Genomic DNA, 21,419 nt, shown 5'->3' with positions numbered 1-21,419 from the left:
CCTAGTTCACAGAAGAGAACTTAGTTATGCTTTTTTTCCTTTTGGGTTCTCTGCTTAATAATTGAATTATTGAATTATTTGTGTGGCTCTAAAGTAAGCCACTAGGTCTTACTACTAGCGTTGTTTGCTGATTTTTTTTCAGGAAATTTTGATGCCTGCTAAATCTGAGGTAATTCTTAGCTGCATAGTTGGTGTTGAGAGCTAATTAGTTCTTTTGTAAAGTATTGCACAAATCCTTAGCAACAATACTGTTTTAACTACAAATGCAGTTTATTTTCTTGCTTAAGATCACTTTGTTTTATGGATGAGATTCATTTTTATTTTTTCTCCTAATCTCTGTCTCCCAGCTGGTTGTATTCACTTTGACCAGCCTTCAGCTTTGCACTTGTGCGCTCTCTCTCTCTCCCCTCCGCCAATCTCCACGTTTCTCTGAGAAGGAGCTCCTAGCAGGTCTTTGGTGTGTTCAGTGAATAAGGTACTCAGCATGAGGTTGCCTGAGGGCAGGTTCTACCTTACAGGGGAAGGTGGAATGAAGGTGTACAATTTCAGCTACATTGGTTACATAGCTAAGTAGCTTAAGTCGACCTACCTTAATTCGGGTTTCTGAGTCGTCTTCACCAAGAGAGATCTTGAGAGAGTTGTCTGCGGTGCTGAGTGGCAGAGGATTTGTTGCAAGTATAAATTGGAATAATGTAGTAGCATTGCCTGCAGGTATCAGCCATTCTGATAGAACAGAGTGATAGTCTAGTGCTGTAGCACTGTATGCTGCCCAGGGCTGTTAGGACTTTGTATGTATATCAGAATCCAGTAAACAAGAAGCATAATGGAAAAACTAATTTTGGCACAAGGGCGCTGCTTTGGGGAAGCAATAAAAGGAAAATGAGACGTCAGTGTTCACTTGACACTGTGTTTGGATGTTGTCTGTGGCTTACGTGCATCTTGAAGCAGCTAAAATGTATTACTGGACATTTTTGGTTTAATCTCTTTCCTCCCCACCCTGTAGCTGTCTCTACAGTGGAAAATAGGTTAGGGCTTCTCAGAAGCTAATGGCACCTGATGTTTGAGACAATCCACCCCTGTGAATTATGAGCAGTGTGGGCTACCTTCCACCTATAATTAGTAGCATCACCTCATACTGTGTGTTCTTGCCATTTGGCTGGGGAGCAGAATTCCAGGAACATTCTCCCTTAAGGCACAGTAATATATGTTTGGTAATGAATGCAGCTTATTTGAAGTACGTATACCGGGTGACTTAGCTGTGTGTGGTTAGAGGGAAAAGGAGATACAGTGTTACATGTTTTGGCTGACTTGAAAATTTTAGGTAGGGCTGGAGTTTATAGCCCTTATGTATATCCTGGCAACTTACTAAAGGTTGCATATTTGATTTTTTTTTTTTTTTTTCAGGCATGTATCTCTTAACTTCACTGAGATGAGAAATAAACATCAGGCTGCTTTGATGCTCTCTTGATAACATGTTTAGGTGTCATGTGATCTGGTTAAAAGCAGATTTTTATTCTAGATCTTGATATGTGTATGAGCATTTGAGACCACAACGTAAGGGGGGGAAAAAAAACAACTGGATTAATATGTGGGGTGAATATGTGAAACTCTCCTATGTCTTGCTTATCTCCGCTTTGTGTTAGGCCCTGAATGGATGGTTTAAAAATAAAATTGTGGAGTAACCCTCTCCATATTTTTTTAAAAGCTTGCATTCCTTTTTGGGGAGGATAAACAGATGTTTTAAAATAAACAAACAAAAGCCAGGAGAAGGGAGTCAGTGCATCAAAAACAGCAGTTAGTAAGGGGGTGTGGAACTGGAAAGTTCAGTCACTGAACTAAATTGAGTGAAATTGTACCTAGGACTTTATCATTAAGGTTCACCCACAGTAAACCTACAGCTGTGATTTTTGTAACCGTTTGGGGACTGTGTTAGCGTAACTGCTTGCACTTAACTGGGTAAGTCTGTATGCCTGAGCTTTTTGCCACCTTCACTGCATATTTTGCATTCACGCAAGTTCTCAAATTGAATCTTTTAGTACACATTAGATCTCCTCTAATCTGGAACTCTCTTGTCTGGCAACATCCATAGTCCATCGTGGTTTTAGTTAGCCAGATGCCCACTTATCATGGGTGTGGCCAAGTTTCCTGTGATACCATAAATTTAGTTTCCAGCCACCAATCCTGGCTGTCTGTTCTGTGCTGTTATTTAGCTGTAGTTTACCCCTAAATGTCTTCTAAGAACCCAATAAGCAGTGGAAGTGTTGGTAATACTTCAAGACAATATTGGCCTCTGGTGGTTTGGCAAATTCTCTTGTTTGGCACCAGTCAGGTTCTGAGGTTTCTAGACTTGAGAGGTTCAACCTGTGGTACCTTCTGGACAGATATCCTGTCTCAAAACTTATCTTAAAACTGCTCAGATCTGGGCAGTGTAGCCAGGGATGCACTTCGGGAGAGCAACACCAGATGTCATGTGGAATGGCATCCTCATCATGTAGAAAAGAGCTCTGTAGAGCATCTAACCACAGCAGGGAGAGAGTGTCGATGACAGTGGTATCATTAAGGGTTTTTGAGCACACAGGAAAATAGCTGTGTCTCTAACAGGAGCCAAACTGTGCATCAGTGGGCAGTTTGTAGGGACGGTGCATGGTGATGGATGGTACATAGGGATGTAAAATCCCGTTTAACCAATTAAATGGTAGTTTGAACTAGTTAATTGGCTAAATTGGGGAGGTGTGACTTGACAATCTCTCTTCCACCACCAGGACAGGGACTGCTTCTCTCAGGCTGGAGTGCCTCTACCCAGGGCATGCCAAGGACCTGGGTTGCTTCCGCCCTGCTGGAGTGTCCTTGCCAACGGTGCTGCCTCAGGTGAGGGGCACTCCAGCATATCCAGTGTAGTCACCATCCGTGGCAGCCAGATTGAGCGTTAAAATCCCTAGATTTATAGTGCGCCTTGTGGAAACAAATAATGGATTTTTGCCTAATGTGTGTTAACAGGTTACAGACATGCTCAAGAGCTGCTGTGTGGATGAGGCCTTAATCTCTGGTTATTAAGGCCTTGTCTATACTACTGCAGGCTGTCAGCTCAAGTTACAAAACTTGAGCTGTGTGAGTGACATAGCTGAAGTAGAGATATTTAGGTCTGCTTACTGTGGACCGCTGCTCTCCCATCCACTCATCTTGCTCTTCTTGCTTGATGGAATGTTGGAGTTGACTGGAGAGCACTCAGCAGTCGATTTGCTGCAATAAATCGACCTCTGTGGGATCAATCCAATGGGCAGTGGAGACATACCTAAAGTATCTTTGGTGTTGGGTACTATCCTGTCCATCTGGATTTCTTCTGTCATCAAATCCATAATTTGTTGATGAGATTAGGTAATTTGATAAAGAACCTCTTCTATAAGCCTTCCCAAAAGCAAACCTGGCAATGATTCTCTGAAGTGCACTTTCCAAAACAGTAGTACCTGGACACTTCCTGGTGTGGCAGATAATGTTACACCAGCATTCTAAAGTTCTTACAAGTCTGCATTTTGGAAGGGAGCACTTGAGAAAGCAAACAAGTGAACAAAAAAGAAAAAGCTGTGGTAATGCCTATATTTTCATTTAGCCCTTGCTTTTCCTTGTGAACATATATTATAAAGGAAAAGAAATTTAGCTTCACTATGTTGCTGTGGTTTTAATATATAAATCTGTTTGTCATACAGAGAAATCCCATGTGGACTTTAAATATAGAGCATCTGAAGTATTCCATACATTATGAAGAAAGTATCTGGAATGACTTTATATGACTGGGGCTTAAATTTGGCTTGGGATGTTGGGAATCTTGCATTTCCCACAGTCTGCAGTTTCCCTGCTTTGCAGTCCCTTAGGAGGATTATGGCAAAGCCGCTCCTATCCCTTCCCTAGGATCAGCAGAGTGATGTGTTAGTTGTAGTTGCTCTTTGCTACAGCAGCTGTGGCCTCAAGGTGACAAGGAGCAACAGAGGGACCCCCCAGGATCTTTTGAAGCTGTTGGAGAAGGACAGCTTTTCCAAAAGGAACTGAGGGTGGTATGTGGCAGTCATCCAAAGAGGGCGAACCTCTTGGAGCGGAATGTCGCCTCTTCTTGGCAAAGACTGGGAGTAATTTCAGAGCCCCTTTTTGGGAAAGACCAGGCCATCAGTAATACATGGCTTTAAGGCAGCAGATAAAACTGGATATAAAAATAGATTGTGTCCCATGTGTCGTTTACTTCTTTTATTCTTTTCTTTTTTCAGTCCCACCATTTCCCCCCTAGCATGCATGTTGGCAGCGTTGTTCCTTGGGTTGTTCACAGCATGTTTTTTCCTACGGAATTAATACCAACTTTTTTTTTTTTTTTTTTAAAAAACCTCCATTTCTCTGATTCAGTTTCCGTTTCAGATCTGGCTTCTGTCCCCTTATTTTTCATACCCCTTGAAGCAGCAACGGGATGGCATTACCATACCATGTAATCCTTATGAAATGCTGCTAGTGGCAGCTCTGTCTTCAGAGCTGGCCTCCTGGCCAGCAACTGCTGGTCATCTCTGAAGCCAGCACTACTATCACCAGTAGTCCAGTAACAGTACTGCAAACAGTAACAATACTGCAAACCCATCCCCCAAATAAATTTGTGAGCCGCAACCCCTTTTTGAGCCATGATCCCTATGGTTACACCACTGTGAAAGTTCCAATTTAAATAGCTGAAATCATGAAACTTACGATTTTTAATATCTGATGACCAAGAAATTGACCTGAATGGACCATGGATTTGGTAGGCCCCTAGTTACATAGCGTTAGCAGCTTACCAGGCAGTTTGCTGATAGGTAACATCTCTAAGATGTACATGACTCAGAAGTGGCTAGTGATTTTTGGGGTGCTTTGGGTTCACCAAGTTCGAGAGGTTTGTTTACAAGGTCTGTATTTTCACAAAGTTGCTGAAAAGTTGCTCAGAAAATAAGGCTTCATTCAGGTGTGTCAAAATTAGTCAAGCAACGCCACTGGTTATTTTTGGAAAGTCTGGACCAGGGTTCCTCTCCTGCAAATTTGACAGATTATGGAGGGGGAACGGCTGTAGCAATAGGTAGTGTGATTGGCCACTGTTAGTCTAGCTTGAGGTAGTAGTGACCTCTGTGGTTTGTGAGGGTTCTCTAGCTGTATTTATCTGGAGCAGAGAGGAGGTCAGAAGAAAGTCCGAGGTCAGAGAGATGACTAGAGTTTGTTGGCTGGTATAGAGAAATGTGTGTTAGTCTGTACTTAAAGGAAGCAATAGCAGATAGGGTTGTGAGGGTGGAGTTCTAGGTATCAGGGTCTCTGTGGAAGAAATGGAGAGTTGTGGGAGAGGGAGCATGTGTTTTACTACAGGATGACTTACACACTAGAGCATTGTAAAACCAGAGGCGCATCAGGGTTACTGCCAGGAAAACAAGGCAGGGTCAACACCCTGCAAAGTAATAGTGTGACCTTGTTGAACTACCTCCTGTAAAACACCACAGGTGCCTCTCTCCATTAAAGATTTTACAGTGAGATAATTATTGTGCTTGCTTTTTTTTTCCCAACCCTGTAACCTCCCCCCACTTCCACACTCCTGTCTGCCTTATCCCCTCTTTTGAAGCAGTGGAAATAAGGTCTAAGAAAATGTCCTTTTTCAGAGATGGTATGACTCACATGCTTTTCCATGGTGTTTCTCCGGGTTCACAGCAAAACATAAATGTAAAATAATGCTGGTGTTCTTACTTTCTGCCTTACCTAAGCATGCTCCCAAGATACCTTTTTAGAATGAATAGCGCTTGCAGTAACTTGCCTTATAATCATGGTTAAAATGTGGTTTTCCTATCTATGGGAGATTGATGTAGACCATGTGAATTGTTCTAAAGAAAATGGAAATGAACAGTAAAACAGAATGAATTTTTTTTTTGACATAATTGTAATTTGGCAATCTTGCTAATTATCCTTTTAATGAGAAGTGATTTATCTCCACGGTTCTGTAAATGCTTTAAACTAAACTCTTTGGTTAGCTATCAAAAGTATTTTTCTGCTGTCTTTAACATAAAATAATGGGGAAGATAATGGGCAAAAGGGGATGGGGAAAACCCACAGTCTGGAAATCTTGTCTTAACTGCTCTACACTGTGTGTTCAAGTGATTAGATGGAATGCCGTTGCTGACTCTCCGTTCTATTTTTCAGGGTCGGCATGTCAAAACAGGTCAACTGGCAGCCATCAAAGTCATGGATGTTACTGAGGTAAGCAAAGGAAACATTCTGTTTTTAGAAATGGGGATGGCGGGGAGTGGGGAGCAGAAGCCCTGAACAATAGGTATTGGTAAATGGTTTAACTTTTTTAATTTTAAAAGCAGCACAGCTCTCCTGTGAGAGCCATCACTTCCTGTTTGCAGGAGCTGACCTTCCAGAGAGTCTGCCCTTCTGTGGAGTTCTGTGCTCATGAGGGCTAAAGGCATATGCGTTTGAGTCACTGCAGATGGGTCCCTAAATATGTCAGAATCAGTAGCATCTCCTTTTCAGAAAGTTCTCCAAGGATGATGACTCTGATTTTTAAATGTAATTTCAACCTTCTCCTTTGCAGAAAAAGGTTATGGGGGACACATGGCAGGAACTGGAGGATCATAGTTTCACCAGTACTTTTGAATACATTTATACCCTTTTTAGGCTGGAAGGGAAGTGGGTCCAATAAAAGTTCCCAGTGGCTTGAAAGCAGAAACATCTGCTCAAATGATGAGCAGATTGTTGGCAGAATTCAGCAGTGTAAAATAGTAGTTGTAACTGACTCAGGGGGATTCACTGTGGAGCGTTAGCTGGGAAAGGGGAAATTAACCCAGCCAAAACAAAAATGTCTATTTTTAAACCTGTCCATATATAATAACTTTAGTTTTACTCTGTTCAAAAGGAGATTAGTTATAATTAATAATATATAAAACTGATCACAGTAAAGAGGGTTGTTCTTGTATATTCCACTCATGTTGAACTCTCAATGTGGTTATCACATAGACTTCAGATGTAAGAATCAGATAAAATCTTTGTATGGGTTTTGGTAGCATTATACTGGTTAAGCAGCCTCTGAAGAGTACATCATCAAGCCAAGTACCTATTGTTTTAAACCTGTTGACTTCATGATTATTTTTGTAAAAAAAAAGTGCATCAAAGCTCATGGTGTGTCAGCACAAAGCAGGTGATCAGCAGAGCAATTATGTTGCAGGTAAACGTACATCTTAAACACACATTTATTTGTCAAGAAGATCGCCAGCATGTTTTGTGTTTTGACATACATGTGCACACGCTTACAACTTGACATGTTACCTTGGACATGGGATCCCAGGAGGGTAGACTATAGTCTTATGGGTAAACCCTTTAAAAATGTATAACTAGCAGCCAAGGATAGTCTCAGAAGTGTAGCTGTGTTCGGCTGTAGCTTCACAAAACACAAACAAAAAACAAAATAAAAAAAAACCAAGCAGCCCTGTAGCACCTTAAAGAATGACACTCTTATTTAGTAGGTAATGAGCTTTTGTGGCTAAGACCAACTTCATCAGATTCATCAGCCAAGGATAGGTTAACTGATTGATAGAATTTCAGTTATGTCTCTGAATCTCTGTGTGATGTTATCAGAGTGAAACTGGCAGATCTTAACTTAAGCTGTTGTGTCTGCTAAAAGCTAGACATCTTTTCTTCATAAAACAGGCTAATAAAATTCAATTTTCAGCTATAATATTATCCAAAGCAGGCTCTTTGAAGAAGGACTGTTGTATTCACTAGAGTTAGCATGTAGGCAAAGCAGGGAATACTAGGGTGTGTCAACTTTGAGTGAGTGCTCTTTAATGGCAGATGATAGCATCAGTGCTGCAAATACTCACAAATCAGGTTATGGAAGAACCCTTAATTTTGTAATAACCTGAATCTGATTACCCATCCCAGATCTCTCTTTATGGCATGCACATAACAAAGTTTGGATCAAGAGGCTACTTTAAACAAGGAAAACAGTAGAAAAATATTCATCACGTACAATGTGACTGAGTTAATGTTGGGAGAGATGCCTTAGCTATGAGATTTTCTTCTTTGGAGCACTTGATTTTGCAACCTTACCATTCCTTTCAGTTTACAGCCCTAATAGGGGAGGAGGAGAAGAAGGAAGGGAGGAGAAATTTCAAGATACTAACTTTCTGCGCCTTGCAAGTATCACAAGCACCCCCAATGGCATTAGTAAATTCTTTGTTCCAAAGTAACAGGTTTGTGGAGGTTACAGAGGGATGCTGTACATTCTTCAGTGTTGGGTAAACAACTTCCATCACTAACCCTTGCCCTGAAGACGCTGGGTTTCTCAACTGTAGAATCTCAGGGTACATCTACACTTACTGGGAGATTGACCAACGTGGTCAGGATCGATCTTCTGGGGTTCCATTTTGTATACACACCTAGTCGAACTATCAGGAGTTGACCCCTGTACTCATTCTTGCGAGGAGTAGGGGAGGTCAGCGGAAGAGTGAAGACAGCCAGCTAAGTCAATAGTAGATACGCTGATTCCAGCTAAGCAATTGCAGTATCTGGAATTGTATATCTAGGATCGACTTTAAGGTCTGGTGTAGACCTCCCCTCGTACTGCTTCCATAGGAGGCCTTAATTCTAGAGATTGCTGGACTAAAGGGCTGTGTGTGCATATGTGAAAATAGGGGTTGACTGGAAGCTGTTTTACAAACTTAACTGTAGTGACTGGGACCAATATGATTGCTGTACTACAGGTCCAGCAGTGTTACTTGTATTGAGAAAAACATTACTACTGAGCTTGCTGCTCTGCTTCAAAAGCAGGCATTTTTCAGTCTGGCTGCTGGCATGGATGGATGCCAGTGATGGTTTTGTCAACATTCTACAAAAGAGGCCTCACAAATGGCTTTCTTTTTAATCAGCTCCTTGTAAAAATGCTCTTTGGAAGATTTAAGAAGGTAAAAATATTCACTATACCTGAACACAGCACATATGCAATCTTGAACTGGTAAATAATAAAGGCTAAATCCTGCAAACATTTGCTGCTGCTGTGAGTTAATTCTGTTTGGAGTTGCTGAGTGTTTGTAAAACGGGACCCAAACAAGTGTCAGTAACTTCCAATTCAAAGCAAACTTAACTTTTTGATCAGTGCAAAGAAGTAGAGTCATATAATGCCTGCTAGAGTAAATGGAAACTGTATGGCTCATACCTCACACCACACTGTAAGAATGTTGTCCTTGGTCAGAACTCATGCTGCTGTGCCTTGTTTATATTTTATTTTGAGAAGAGAAAACATTGAGGTCTGAAAATCCCATGTCAGATTAAACTTTGATTTTTTTTTTGAGGCTAGTTAGTCATAGTATTGAAAAATAAGTACTCTTTTGTATAGAGAGAGCCTGTCTTTTAAAACAAACTTTGACCTTTTTAAAAAAATTAGGTTTATAGCTCACACTTTGACTTTTTACTGGTGGAGCAGCAGAGGATATAGAATGAGAGGTCTTCTCAGGAAAACCAAAACAAAGTTTAACCAGTGTGCATGAAGCGAAAGACACTCTGCAGCTCAAGGGGAATCAGCTGCCTTAAAATGTAACAATGTATGAGCTATTCTCTTATGCATAGTTTTAAAATTATTTTTGGGACCTTTAACCATTTTTCTCCATCTGTTGTTAGGGTCATGCCAATTTCACTGTCCTTTTTGATCAGTTGCACAGTTATAGGATTTAAAAAAAATGCAAATGCCATCATTTTATATATTTAAATATGAAATTTTGTGATGATGTAGAAATCTGACCCAAAAAGGAGATGTACAGGAAGGTCACAAAGTTATTGTAGTGGTTTCAGTGCTGCTGCCCTTACTTTTGTGCTGCTGCTGCAGCTGGTGGTGTTGCCTCAGAGCTGGAGAGCAGTGGCTGCTGGCTTTGAGCCCAGTTCAGAAGGCGGAGCCGCCACCATCAACAATGCACAAGCACAGCGTTGTAGGATATTGCCACCCTCATTTGTGCCTTGCTGCTGGCAGGCTGCTGTCTTCAGAGCTGCATGCCTGGGTAGCAGCTGCCACTTTCCAGACACCCAGCTTTGAACTCAGTGCAGAAGTAAGGATAGTAATACTGTGACTTACCTAAAATAACCTTGTAAATCCCCTGCAACTCCCTTTATGGATCAGGACCCCTAATCTGAGAAATGCTGTGGCATCTTCCCTGTGAAATCTCTACAATTGGGGTAAAAGCACACAGGACCAGATTTCATGGTTCATGGCATATTTTTCATGGCTGTGAATTTAGTAGGGTCCTATCATATATTTCATCTCTGTGGGCAAATAACTTTTAAAATAAAAAGCCTCACGGTCAGTCTTTGATAATTCCATCACAGACTCTGTTCCTTCCTGGACATGTTTTAGAAATGACCATACTTGGACAGAAAGTTCCTCATTCTGGTCTTCCCCTAACTGAACTGTCACATATTTTGACTGGCAGGTTATTACTGTAGAGTGTTCTTATAGCATATCAAATTAAGCATGAAAGTTGTATTATCAGATATGATTTAAGCATGATTAAAACATGACAGTCACTGTTTGATTGAATCCGGTCATTTTCATATACATCAGGAACCTTTTAAACATAGCAAAATGTACCTCACAAACCCGCTTCTATCTGAATGATTAGTTGTATCTGTTGTATCTACTTTTGGCTGTTTGACTCTTTCAGAGACTTTCTGTGTTGATCTCTCTAGGAATAAATCTTGATCCTTGAGTAGGAGACACTTCCTTTTATGCTTCAATAACTGTGGTTTTGAGTGAAACGTCAATCACAGTACTAAGTCATTTCTCCTGTTTAAAGAAAAAAGCAGTCAAGTAGCACTTTAAAGACTAGCAAAATAGTTTATTAGGTGAGTTTTCTTGGGACAGACCCACTTCTTCAGACCATATCCAGACCAGAAGAAGAAGAAGTCTGAAGAAGTGGGTCTGTCCCAAGAAAACTCACCTAATAAACTATTTTGCTAGTCTTTAAAGTGCTACTTGACTGCTTTTTTTTTTTTTAATAGTGTATAGACTAGTATGGCTTACTCTCTGTTACTATTTCTCCTGTGTCTGTCTGTCATGTACTTGACACTGCTCCCCTTCTGCCCCGCCTCAACTTTTGGGTCCCTTCTGGATTCTACTTACAAAGGTTTTTCCACATAGCTCTTTGATGGTGGTGTCTCTGAGATAACGTGTCCAGTATTCCCTGACTTGTTCAGTCTAGTCTGTATAAAGCTGTACTAATTAAATGACTGGATAAAATACCTTGCAGATTTGTAAAGGAAAAGTTGGATTACTTTTAATTGCTTACGTTTTAATTCCTTTTTCTCATGTCCTACACAAAATGTAAGCAGCCACTGGCAGAAATATATGTCAAATCTCTTGCATTTAGAAAATACAGACCTGGGTTAAGAGGTGTAGTAGGTTCTGTCCCCAGCTTTGCCACTACCTCTGTATACTATTATAAACAAGCCACCTATCCTGTTTTTGTGCCGAAGCCAAGCTCTACACTGCACAATTTAACTATGGCAGACCATGCTTGTTAGCTTTTGTGTTAGCTGTATGTGGTTTAGTTCTGAAGGTAGATAAGGCCATCCCAGACTGACCATCGTGTCAGCAGATTTTATCATGGGTAGCTGATGAGATACTGATCATGGTTAGTCCCTGAAGTCTGGCAACATATGTTGTCCTGCAGGTAAGTTAGTAAAAGGTAAGGGCTGGTCAGACATTCAGACCTGACAAAGACAAAGGGATACCTGAATAATTTTCTAAATGTTGCAGATTGTTATAGATGGAAGGAGTGCTTCCCATTGATTTGTCGCATTTCAGCAGTATTGATGATATATGGGAGGAGGAATTTCAAAAAGGAAATTAATTTGTTAAAAGGTTATCAATTCCCTTAGGGTGGATGCCCTAGAACAGGAGTGAGCAAACCTTTTACATAGGGCCCCACTTTTTCTCCCTGCCTCAACCCATCTAGTGTAATCCAAACCAACAAATGTTTCGGTTATGTTCATATGGGAGGGGTGAGGCAGGGGAAGAACTTTCAGCATGTGTAAGAAAATAAAAATGTAGAAGGTAAAAATTTTATTAATCAGTAGATAAATGTGCATACACATACATTAAAACAGTAATATATTTCAACGTTTTAACGAGATGGATGAGCCTGCGACCCAGCAGCCGATCATGCTGCACCCTGCTTATGAAATTTCACATTTCCTTCCCACCCCGCACCTTGTGCATTTCTGCCCTTGAACTTAAAAACAGAACAGTGAAAGCTGTTGGAGGATTGGTAGGGATAACACAGCATCCGAATGTTCTTTCCAGCCAGAGCTTCATCATGATTCGAACAAAACATTTAAGCGTTGAATGACTTACCCCAAGATAAGCAAGCAGCATCTTTACTTTCTTGTTAGCCATTCTCAAATGCCAAGAAGTGGTTTGTTTGAAGCTGCAGGATGCAGTTGCTAGAATTGTCAGCCCATTCACGTATGAGTGACAGGAGCTCAATTGTATGATGAAAGCAGTCTTCAGTGATGCGATTGCTTAAGATTTTGGTTGAATGAATAACTTTGGGTTGTGTCCTATGTGAAGCCTTCAACCCTAAAGAATTATCCAACTGATCTGTGGGTTCCAAACAAGAAGAACAGAATTAAGTTGTGCTTGAATTCAAAGAAGAGAGTCTGAGTGAAGGGGCAGGGATTATTAAAGAGCTGAACACAAACAGGTCATTGTTCGCTCATCTCATGGCTGTGTCCAGATCACAGCATGATGTGGATCTATATGAGACTTTAGGAAATAACGACAGCTGTACTATCAGAACTGATGTTTGAGAGTGACGGAACACTGCACAAGTGCCTGGTAAAAAGCCAATTAGTGCACATGTATGGTCTTTTCTAAGCCAGCACCTACTGACAATGTGACCTTATGCCAGCAGAGGCCTTTCAGCATAACAATCATAAACGTCCACCCAGATGGAGCAGTGAATCTGAGGGGCTCCTAGGACAACCAGTCAGGCCCCAGAAGACCCATATACAAGGAAGGAGCAGAGCAGCTGCCTGGACATGGAAGAGGGGAGACTGGATGCCTGGCTGGCTGAAGAGCAGCAAGACTGTAGACTGTCCAACATGGACAGGCTGAGCCCAGGGAAGTGGACCCTGAACCTAACCAGAGTGAGCGAGGTTACCATAGTGAGTCTGACTGGTTGGTTCATATGCTATCTCATAGAGCTGGAAGGAATCTCGCATCCAATCCTCTGCCCTCTTGGCAGGACCAAGCACCATCCCTGACTGATTTGTTTTTAAATCTGTTTGCCCCAGACCCCTGAATGGCCTCCCGAAGGATTGAATTCACAACCCTGGGTTCACAAGGCCAGTGCTCAAACCACTGAACTATCCCTCTCCCCAAGATTGAGACCAGGTGAGTACTGCTGAAAGGACACCCACTGAGGGTGATGGTGTGAGCTTCTGTTGGGTTGTTAAAAAGGCAGTGCTCCAGGAGGAAGTAGAGGCATAGAAGGGAGCCAGTGTTTGGGACTTGTGTGGAGGACTGAGTCACTGAAGACCCACTGAAGAAATCATTGTCTGGAAGGGAACCTGTGACACATGAGTCCCACCCCTGTTCCAAACAGAAAAAAACAGCAGACTCTCACCTGACTAGAAGGGTTGTGAGAGGCAGGTGCAGCTTTGTTCCAAGATTCTGCCTTTGTCCCTGTTTCTGGGATAGAGTTGCTGCCTGTTCCTTACATGTGTTCTTACCGTTCTGACCACTGAAAGCTGTTGCGCTCCCAGGCTTCCAGAGCCTTTCAGGAGGTGATGCTACTGAAAGATTGACTGTAAGGATGATTTGATTCACTCTCTGCAGAAGCCTTGCCCAAGAGAATCAGAGAGTCTCTCAGAGTTTGTATGCTGAGTTTACCCTTTGAAGACCACCGTTACCACATTTGCAGAGCTGCATCGGTGAATATTTTCCCAAAAGCAGACAAATGGAGAAGAATTGCCACTGATGAGGGATGAATGGGTACCTGCTGTTAAGAGGGCAAATTATTAAGCAGCGGAATAGCTCTGGGAAGGTTGGGCACATACAAAAATACCCTCCCCGGATGAGTCTTGGAGGATGGATTGTCATATGAGTTTTGTGTGAAATGCTGTGTGCTCTGAAATCAATCTTTAAGCTAATCATAGAAGTGTAGGACTTAAAGGGACCTCAGTAAGGCATCTAGTCCAGTCCACTGCACTCAGGGCATAAGTAGGTAATAACTAGACCATTCCTGACAGGCATTGTTCAACTTTTTCTTAAAAAGTATAGTTATGGAGATTCTGCCACAGCCCTAGGCAATTTGTTCCAGTATATTTAACCTCTCCAAGAGGAAATTTTTTCCTAGTGTCCATCCTAAATCTCCTTTTCCATTGTTTTAAGTCTATTGCTTCTTGTCTTTATAATGTTAGAGACAGTATGATCCTAGTTTGTTCATAAGAAGGTCATGAAAGACAATATTAAAAGCCTTACTAAACATAAGATATACCACATCTACAGCTTTCCCCATCCACACAGCTTGTTACCCTGTCAAAGACAGCTTTTAGATTGGTTTAACATGTGTTGTTGACAAACGTATGCAGTTACTTATTATTTTCTAGGTGTTTGCAAACAGATTGCATGATTATTTTCTCTGTTATCTGTCTGATTACAGAAGTTAAACTCACTGGTCTCTAATTTCCTGGGTTGTCCTTAGTCTCCTTTTTTATACACTGGCACTTTATTTGCCCTGTTTCAGTTGTCTGGGTTCTCTCTCATTTTCCATGAGTTTTTGGAAATAATTGTTAATACTCATGTGCAAAGACCAGATGGAAACTTTTATCCAGCAGTGTGCCTTGTATGGATTTATGTGAACATGGCGTGGATGAGGATTAGTCTGACACTATGGCTACGACATCAAAATAGTCTATTTCAATGAATAACGTCTACACGTCCTCCAGGGCCGGCAACATCGATGTTCAACTTCGACGTTGCTCAGCCCAACATCGAAATAGGCGCAGCGAGGGAACGTCTACACGTCAAAGTAGCACACATCGAAATAGGGATGCCAGGCAGAGCTGCAGACAGGGTCACAGGGCGGACTCAACAGCCAGCCGCTTCCTTAAAGGGCCCCTCCCAGACACAGTTGCACTGAACAACACAAGATACACAGAGCTGACAACTGGTTGCAGACCCTGTGCCTGCAGCATAGATCCCCAGCTGCCGCAGAAGCAGCCAGAAGCCCTGGGCTAAGGGCTGCTGCCCACGGTGACCATAGAGCCCCTCAGGGGCTGCAGAGAGAGCATCTCTCAACCCCCCAGCTGATGGCCGCCATGGAGGACCCAGCAATTTCGACGTTGCGGGACGCGGATCGTCTACACGGTCCCTACTTCGACGTTGAACGTCGAAGTAGGGCGCTATTCCTATCTCCTCATGAGGTTAGCGACTTCGACGTCTCACCGCCTAACGTCGAAGTTAACTTCGAAATAGCGCCCGACGTGTGTAGCCGCGATGGGCGCTATTTCGAAGTTGGTGCCGCTACTTTGAAGTAGCGTGCACGTGTAGACGCAGCTTATATGTAGCAATGTTGCCTTAGATGGAGATGCCACGTAAGAAGATTTTGAATATGTTTTCAATCCTACTTCTTACACCTACTTCCCTAGGCTTACCAAAGATCAATGTGTTGCTTACCTAAAAAAGACAACACAGTGTTAAAATATTTTTGTAAAAAGTTGATTTTAATGCATTGTATTGACTGTATAGCTATTAAATTACTCTGTGTTGATCATGTTTGGTACCATTGCTTTCATAGAAGAGGGCTTTCCAGCGATAGTGAACTCAGGCAGTTTCCAATTACATTATAGCACCAATTTTTTCCACTAGTCAGAAGTCCTGGAGCTGGAGCTAAGGATTTGTGGGGAGAGGGAGCACCTTTGGCATGCCACAGAGGGTGACACTATTGAAATTATGATGCTGTACATATCTAAGACACCCCTCTTACCTTTCTATCACAAACTTACCCACAGAATGAGACTGTAGTACATTAGGCTGCCAGATTGTCTGTGCTTTACAGGCAGATTTTCCTTCAGCCTCGATTCAGGTAACAGAGTTGCTGACAGCCACATTGACATGTGCCTGCTTCCTGATGTAGATCAGGTCTGAGTTTGCCCATCTGTAATGCTTACGTATCCAAGTATTTTTAGTTGTTTCTGAAGGGTGAGAGGCGTATTTGTTTTTGTCAGTGGCTGTATAGTTCTTGCATGGGCAACATCAGCTTGAAGATTTAGGATAGGGAAGAGGATAGAGAGAGCCCTAACAGTCTTCATCCTTCTCAGGCCACTGTCTCCTGAAGCCTGCGAATCCTTTTCTGCTACTCTAATCTGTTCTGAAGTGACTTTCAGCTTCCATCTAAAGAAATCTCTGAAACCTTCTTTTTAAGCTGCAAGGAGTTTGGAAAGGTCTCCCGTCAGCAGTAATGTATCATTTTGGAGAAGGGGTTACACAGAGTAGTCTGGCTCTGCTGTCAGCTGAGCAGCTTGTTACCGTTAGCAAATTCAGATGTAACGCAGAGTCTGCACCAGTTCAGAGCAATTTAGCTCTTTTTTCCTCCTCCCCCTCCATGGCTTCACCATGGCATTTGATCTCTTTGCAGCTGTGATGGATGCTTAGCCAATTAACAGACCTGCGCTTGCACAGTTTGTCATGCTGACTGACATCTGTATGGGGCTATTCACCTCCTGGAGCCCTGACAGTCCAATTTATTGGATCCCTCTAGCTAGGTCTGCCCCACAAATTGCGTGTGATACTTTTGTTCAAACAAGGCCATTCATTATCACAAAAAGACTTGTTTGCATATTGGACCCTGCCATGAAGCCTACAACACTGAAGTTATATCATGATCCTTTTATGGCAGATGGATGTTCATCTGTTAATTCATAGTTGGTATACACTAGAATTAAGTTAATTCAAGACAGATTTTTCCCTGAAGAGTGAAAAGAACCGAAGTAGTGGAAACAATGATTTTATTGCTCCACAAAGAGAATGAATTTAACAACTGAGTCTAGTCAGTTATTTGGACCTTGGACATATTCCAAATAGGTTTCCAATTGCAACGCTGCAGCCATTTGCTAGATAAGGTTGTTTTCAGTATGTGTTCAGAGTTCTGGGGTGGATTGCAAGACAGTCATGCTAAAGAAGTCTGAATTGGGGGGGCAAGAAGCCTACGCACCTGACAGAAGGGTTGCCTGTTAGAATTTAGCAGTGGTGGGGTGTAGGTGAAAATGGAGAGAGGGTGCCATTGGTGAATTAAGCTCTTGGGTGTTAGGGAGGTAAGAATGCAGTGCTTAATTTTCAATGAAATCATTGTCTGGACTCAAGCGCTTAATTTACATTCATAACTGATGTGGCAAGGCACAGGTGCCAGGGCTCTGAACTGTCACACCTACAGGTGCTGGTACAAATGAAGCCCGCTTAGACTGACTGAAGCAAAATCATTTGGAAGCTGTAGAAGGTGCGGAGTGTGACTGTGGATCAGGGAAATGTACAGAAAGAAGGTTCTGGGCTGCCAGGATTCAAGCAGAGAGCACTTCACAGAGATGTCAGCTAACATGTGGAGGGGGCTGGAGGGGAGGATGGCAGAAAAATGGTATGAAATATCCTGCCTATAGAGGACTTTTTTTTTTTTAACATACTTGAGCTTTTTCCTCATTTGTGCTGAAACTTTAATCTTCACTAAAGACCAATTATTACATGCTCTGTATTTTGTGAGACTCTACTGATAATATTGATTTGTTTTTTAAACATGCTTTAATTGAGAACCTGGATGTTACAAGGCTGGAAGAAGTGAAGGTTATCTGACTTTTGTAAAGGTCCTACGTTAGTGGCATCACTTGATATCTTAGCATGTGAGAGAGGTTGAGAGACAGAGAGGGAAAGGACTTTTGACCAGGAAGTATCACTGTAGATCATTTAGTAACACTCCCATTTCTAGGTCAGGTCCTGCCTCAGGAGTTGGCCTCTTACCCAATGTTGATAGTATATTGAGGTGTATTAGGAAGGAGGGTGGAGGGCTCTGGTGTCAGACCATGCACCCTTAATTATGCCAGTTCTAATCTCTAGGGCTATGTTGACGCGAGCGTGATCTGTTGACAGAAGTTTCTGTTGGAAGATACCTTCTGGCAAAACTTCTGTCGAGAGATGACAGCCAGACTGCCAAGCAGATTTAAAGAACAATCCGCTCAGTCTACAGAGTGGCCGGGCTGCCCAGTTGCTCTCTAGACAAAATGACCAACCGGAAGTACTGCGGACAGGGCTGCCCAGTGTCCTGGAAGCCCTGTCTGTCTACAAAGGGCTCCCCAGAGTGCCCAGACCAGCCTTCTGTCAAGAATCTGTTGACAGAAGCATTCTGCCTCCTGGGGGAGCAGCAGAATGCTGTAGACAAAGCTGCCGTATGCTGTCATTTTACTGTCGACAGGAGGCCTTGGGAATGTGGACACTTCAAGCTTTAATGTGAAAACATAAGTTTTGTCAATACAACTCTCTAGGCATATTCTAAAGCTTTGGTCCTATCTGCCAAAGCAGCCTTGTTGAGAGACCCATTTTCCATTTGGTTGTTCTGTCAAACATTGTAACATGATTTGCCTTATACCTGTGTCGCTGGGGCTGAATTGGATTTATAACTCTGTTGAGGGAACTGTGCTGCAACCCTGAATACAACATAATTCCCATAGTATGGACACGATATAATTATTTCTCCCAGGCATAACTGAACCATGTTATAGCACGTTGCAGTGCACCAGGTAAGAAGTGGTTTACTCCACCTCGGCAGTAACTGCTTTGTGCGAGCAGTTCTTCAGCGTAGGATGTGCAGGCTGCTTTGATGTACTTGGTGTAGAACACAAACCACATCATGAAATAAAATTAATTTTACGTTTACTCTTGTTGTGAGTAAAGAGAGTCTTTATTAAATTTTTTATCTTGTGGACAGTTCAGGATCTGCCTTGTCTGAGTTAATCCTTTTCTTAAATTTTCCATCTGTTGCCCTAGGATCACTGTAGCAATGTTAAGTATTGGAGGCGTAGCCATGTTAGTCTGAATCTGTAACAGCAACAAAGGGTCCTGTGGCACCTTATAGGCTAACAGAAAAGTTTTGAGCATGAGCTTTTGTGAACACAGACTCACTTCATCAGATGCTGGTCTTGGAAATCCAAATCCAAATCCAAAGATTTCCAGGACCAGCATCTGATGAAGTGAGTCTGTGCTCACAAAAGCTCATGCTCAAAACTTTTCTGTTAGTCTATAAGGTGCCACAGGACCCTTTGTTGCTGTAGCAATGTTGTCATCAACAGCAATGTAGTACAACCAGTGTAGATCAGCTGTGGCTATTTCGATGCTGGTTTGTCCTTAGTATGAGTAAGATAAGTGATACAGTTCCAGAATATGCAAACAGACTGAAGTTTGTTTGTCAGCAGTTCTGATATGTAGTAGTAGTAGTAGTAGGCATCCTTCAGTCTGCATAGACTATGGATCGCGCCCTTTAAAGTTTCAATTGAGGACTTCATTTACAGCGTCTATTGTGACTATGAAGACCCACACGAGAGTGACAGTCCTTGCTGCATCTCTTGCAGATGTAGTGGGTGTCTGGCAAGTCCTTATTGTGCTTTTTGTGCGCTCGCTTCTCCTCTGCTAGCTGTCTGATCTTCATCTCGCCCTTCTGAAGGCCCTTGTGTAACCCCTGCCTCCATCTGCCGCGGTCATCTACTAGTTCTTCCCAGTTGTCCAGCTCGATGTCTACCACTCTGAGGTCTCTCTTGCAGACATCTTTGTAGCGCAAGTGGGGGCGTCCGGGAGGTCTTTTGCCAGAGGCTAGCTCACCATACAGGATGCCTTCTGGAATCCTTCCATCATTCATCCTGTGGACGTGGCCAAGCCAGCGGAGTCGACGCTGCCTGAGGAGGGTGTAAAGTGAAGTATGCATAAATTTCTGCAGGACCTGGGTCTTAGTACTTGGTTACACCTGCATTGGGAAAAATGCAGACTCACAATTCTTCACTGGTGGATGCTACAGTTGAGAAATGGCTTAGGTGTTTTCACTGTCACACCATGTAACTCAACTTAAGGCCTGTGTATACACTGACATTGTTTTGTGAAATCTCCTACTCTTGTTGTAATGATGCCAAGAGTAGCATTAATGTGAGGGTTAATACTATTGTGCTGTCAAATTCAGAGTACCAACCTAAGAGAAAAATGTCAAACTTGGAAATTTTGGTGACTAAAATGGCAAATTCTTAAGTGAGTTTCTGTGGAAAAATTATCCCCCTCCCTTCCCCCATTTAAAAAAAAAACAACTGACTACTGCCTATTCTACACTGCAGTCTCTCCATGGGTGGTGAATTAGGTATCTCATTTTCCTAGAGTAGTTGATATTACAGTGGCCATAGAAAGCTACATGTTTTCATGCCAGCATAAACCCCATTATAACCAAATTACAGAACCATGATTGAATTTTAGGCTATGTCATTTTATAACTAGTATGTTTTGACTGTGTGGGCAAGAATAGGTAGTAAATTATTTATTGTAACTCAAACTCATTAAGCGTGATCATTTTTTGTGTAGATTGGGCTTTAGTCTTGCGTGTGGAATGAGGGCTCAGAATCGGGAGAATTAATTTGCTTATGTTAATATAAAATCTAGTCAGTCTTAAAACTTCCTGTGTGTGTTAATTGCAATTCCTGAGCTACACCTGTCCAATAGTCCCTCCAGCCAATGCTTTATAATTTTTATAATCACATTCCTTATTTCTGGAAAAAATCCCCTTTTGCAGTATGAAAGACCTGCACTGTGAAAACCCTAACAATAGAGGGGAAACTGCAAAACGTGCTGTATCCACAGTACAGCTAAATGCATAAAGTAAGCAGACCTCTGTGTGGGTGGGGTGGGGTGGGAATTAAGTAATCTTTGTGCCCTTTGTTATAGTAGTTTTAAAAATATCCAGATATATTTTTTTAAGTTGGTGTGTCGTCTTTGAACTGGCCGTTTCACCGTGCATTATCATTTCAGTGTATCACATAGCATTTCATTGTGGAATCAATCTCTATTCTCTTGTCTCCTTTTCAGCTGTTTCCCCACTTTCTCCATATAAGAAACGTAAGAACCAACATACTGGATCAGAGCAATGGTACATCTAGATAGCTTCCTGCCTTCTGTCACTCCCAGTAGCATTCTTTTGAGTCAAGAAGTTTTCCAACATTTTTGTAAAAGTACCAAGAAGAATCAGTATCAGAGACGTAGCCGTGTTAGTCTGTATCTTCGAGAACAACAAGAAGTCCTGTGGCACCTTATATCCTTGCCTACTGACAGCCTGCCAACCTTAAACAAATTCTCACCAGCAACTATAGAC

At 42.1% G+C, this 21,419-nt stretch overlaps 1 protein-coding gene across 2 annotated transcripts in view; it reads left to right on the top strand.

Annotated features, from left to right (window-relative positions):
* The window catches only part of MAP4K4 (mitogen-activated protein kinase kinase kinase kinase 4), a 237,334-nt gene that overhangs the window by 105,472 nt on the left and 110,443 nt on the right, over window positions 1-21,419 (top strand). For both annotated transcript variants that reach the window (XM_074991463.1, XM_074991454.1), the window contains exon 3: window positions 6,184-6,240. In XM_074991463.1, the coding sequence (XP_074847564.1) occupies window positions 6,184-6,240 (57 nt within the window). The remainder of the gene's footprint in view (window positions 1-6,183; window positions 6,241-21,419) is intronic.

The sequence above is a fragment of the Carettochelys insculpta genome, chromosome 1, assembly GCF_033958435.1.
Source record: "Carettochelys insculpta isolate YL-2023 chromosome 1, ASM3395843v1, whole genome shotgun sequence".
NCBI classification, from domain to species: domain Eukaryota; kingdom Metazoa; phylum Chordata; order Testudines; family Carettochelyidae; genus Carettochelys; species Carettochelys insculpta.
The sequence above is the reverse complement of the archived record's forward strand: the minus strand, read 5'-3'. Positions and strand labels throughout refer to the sequence as shown.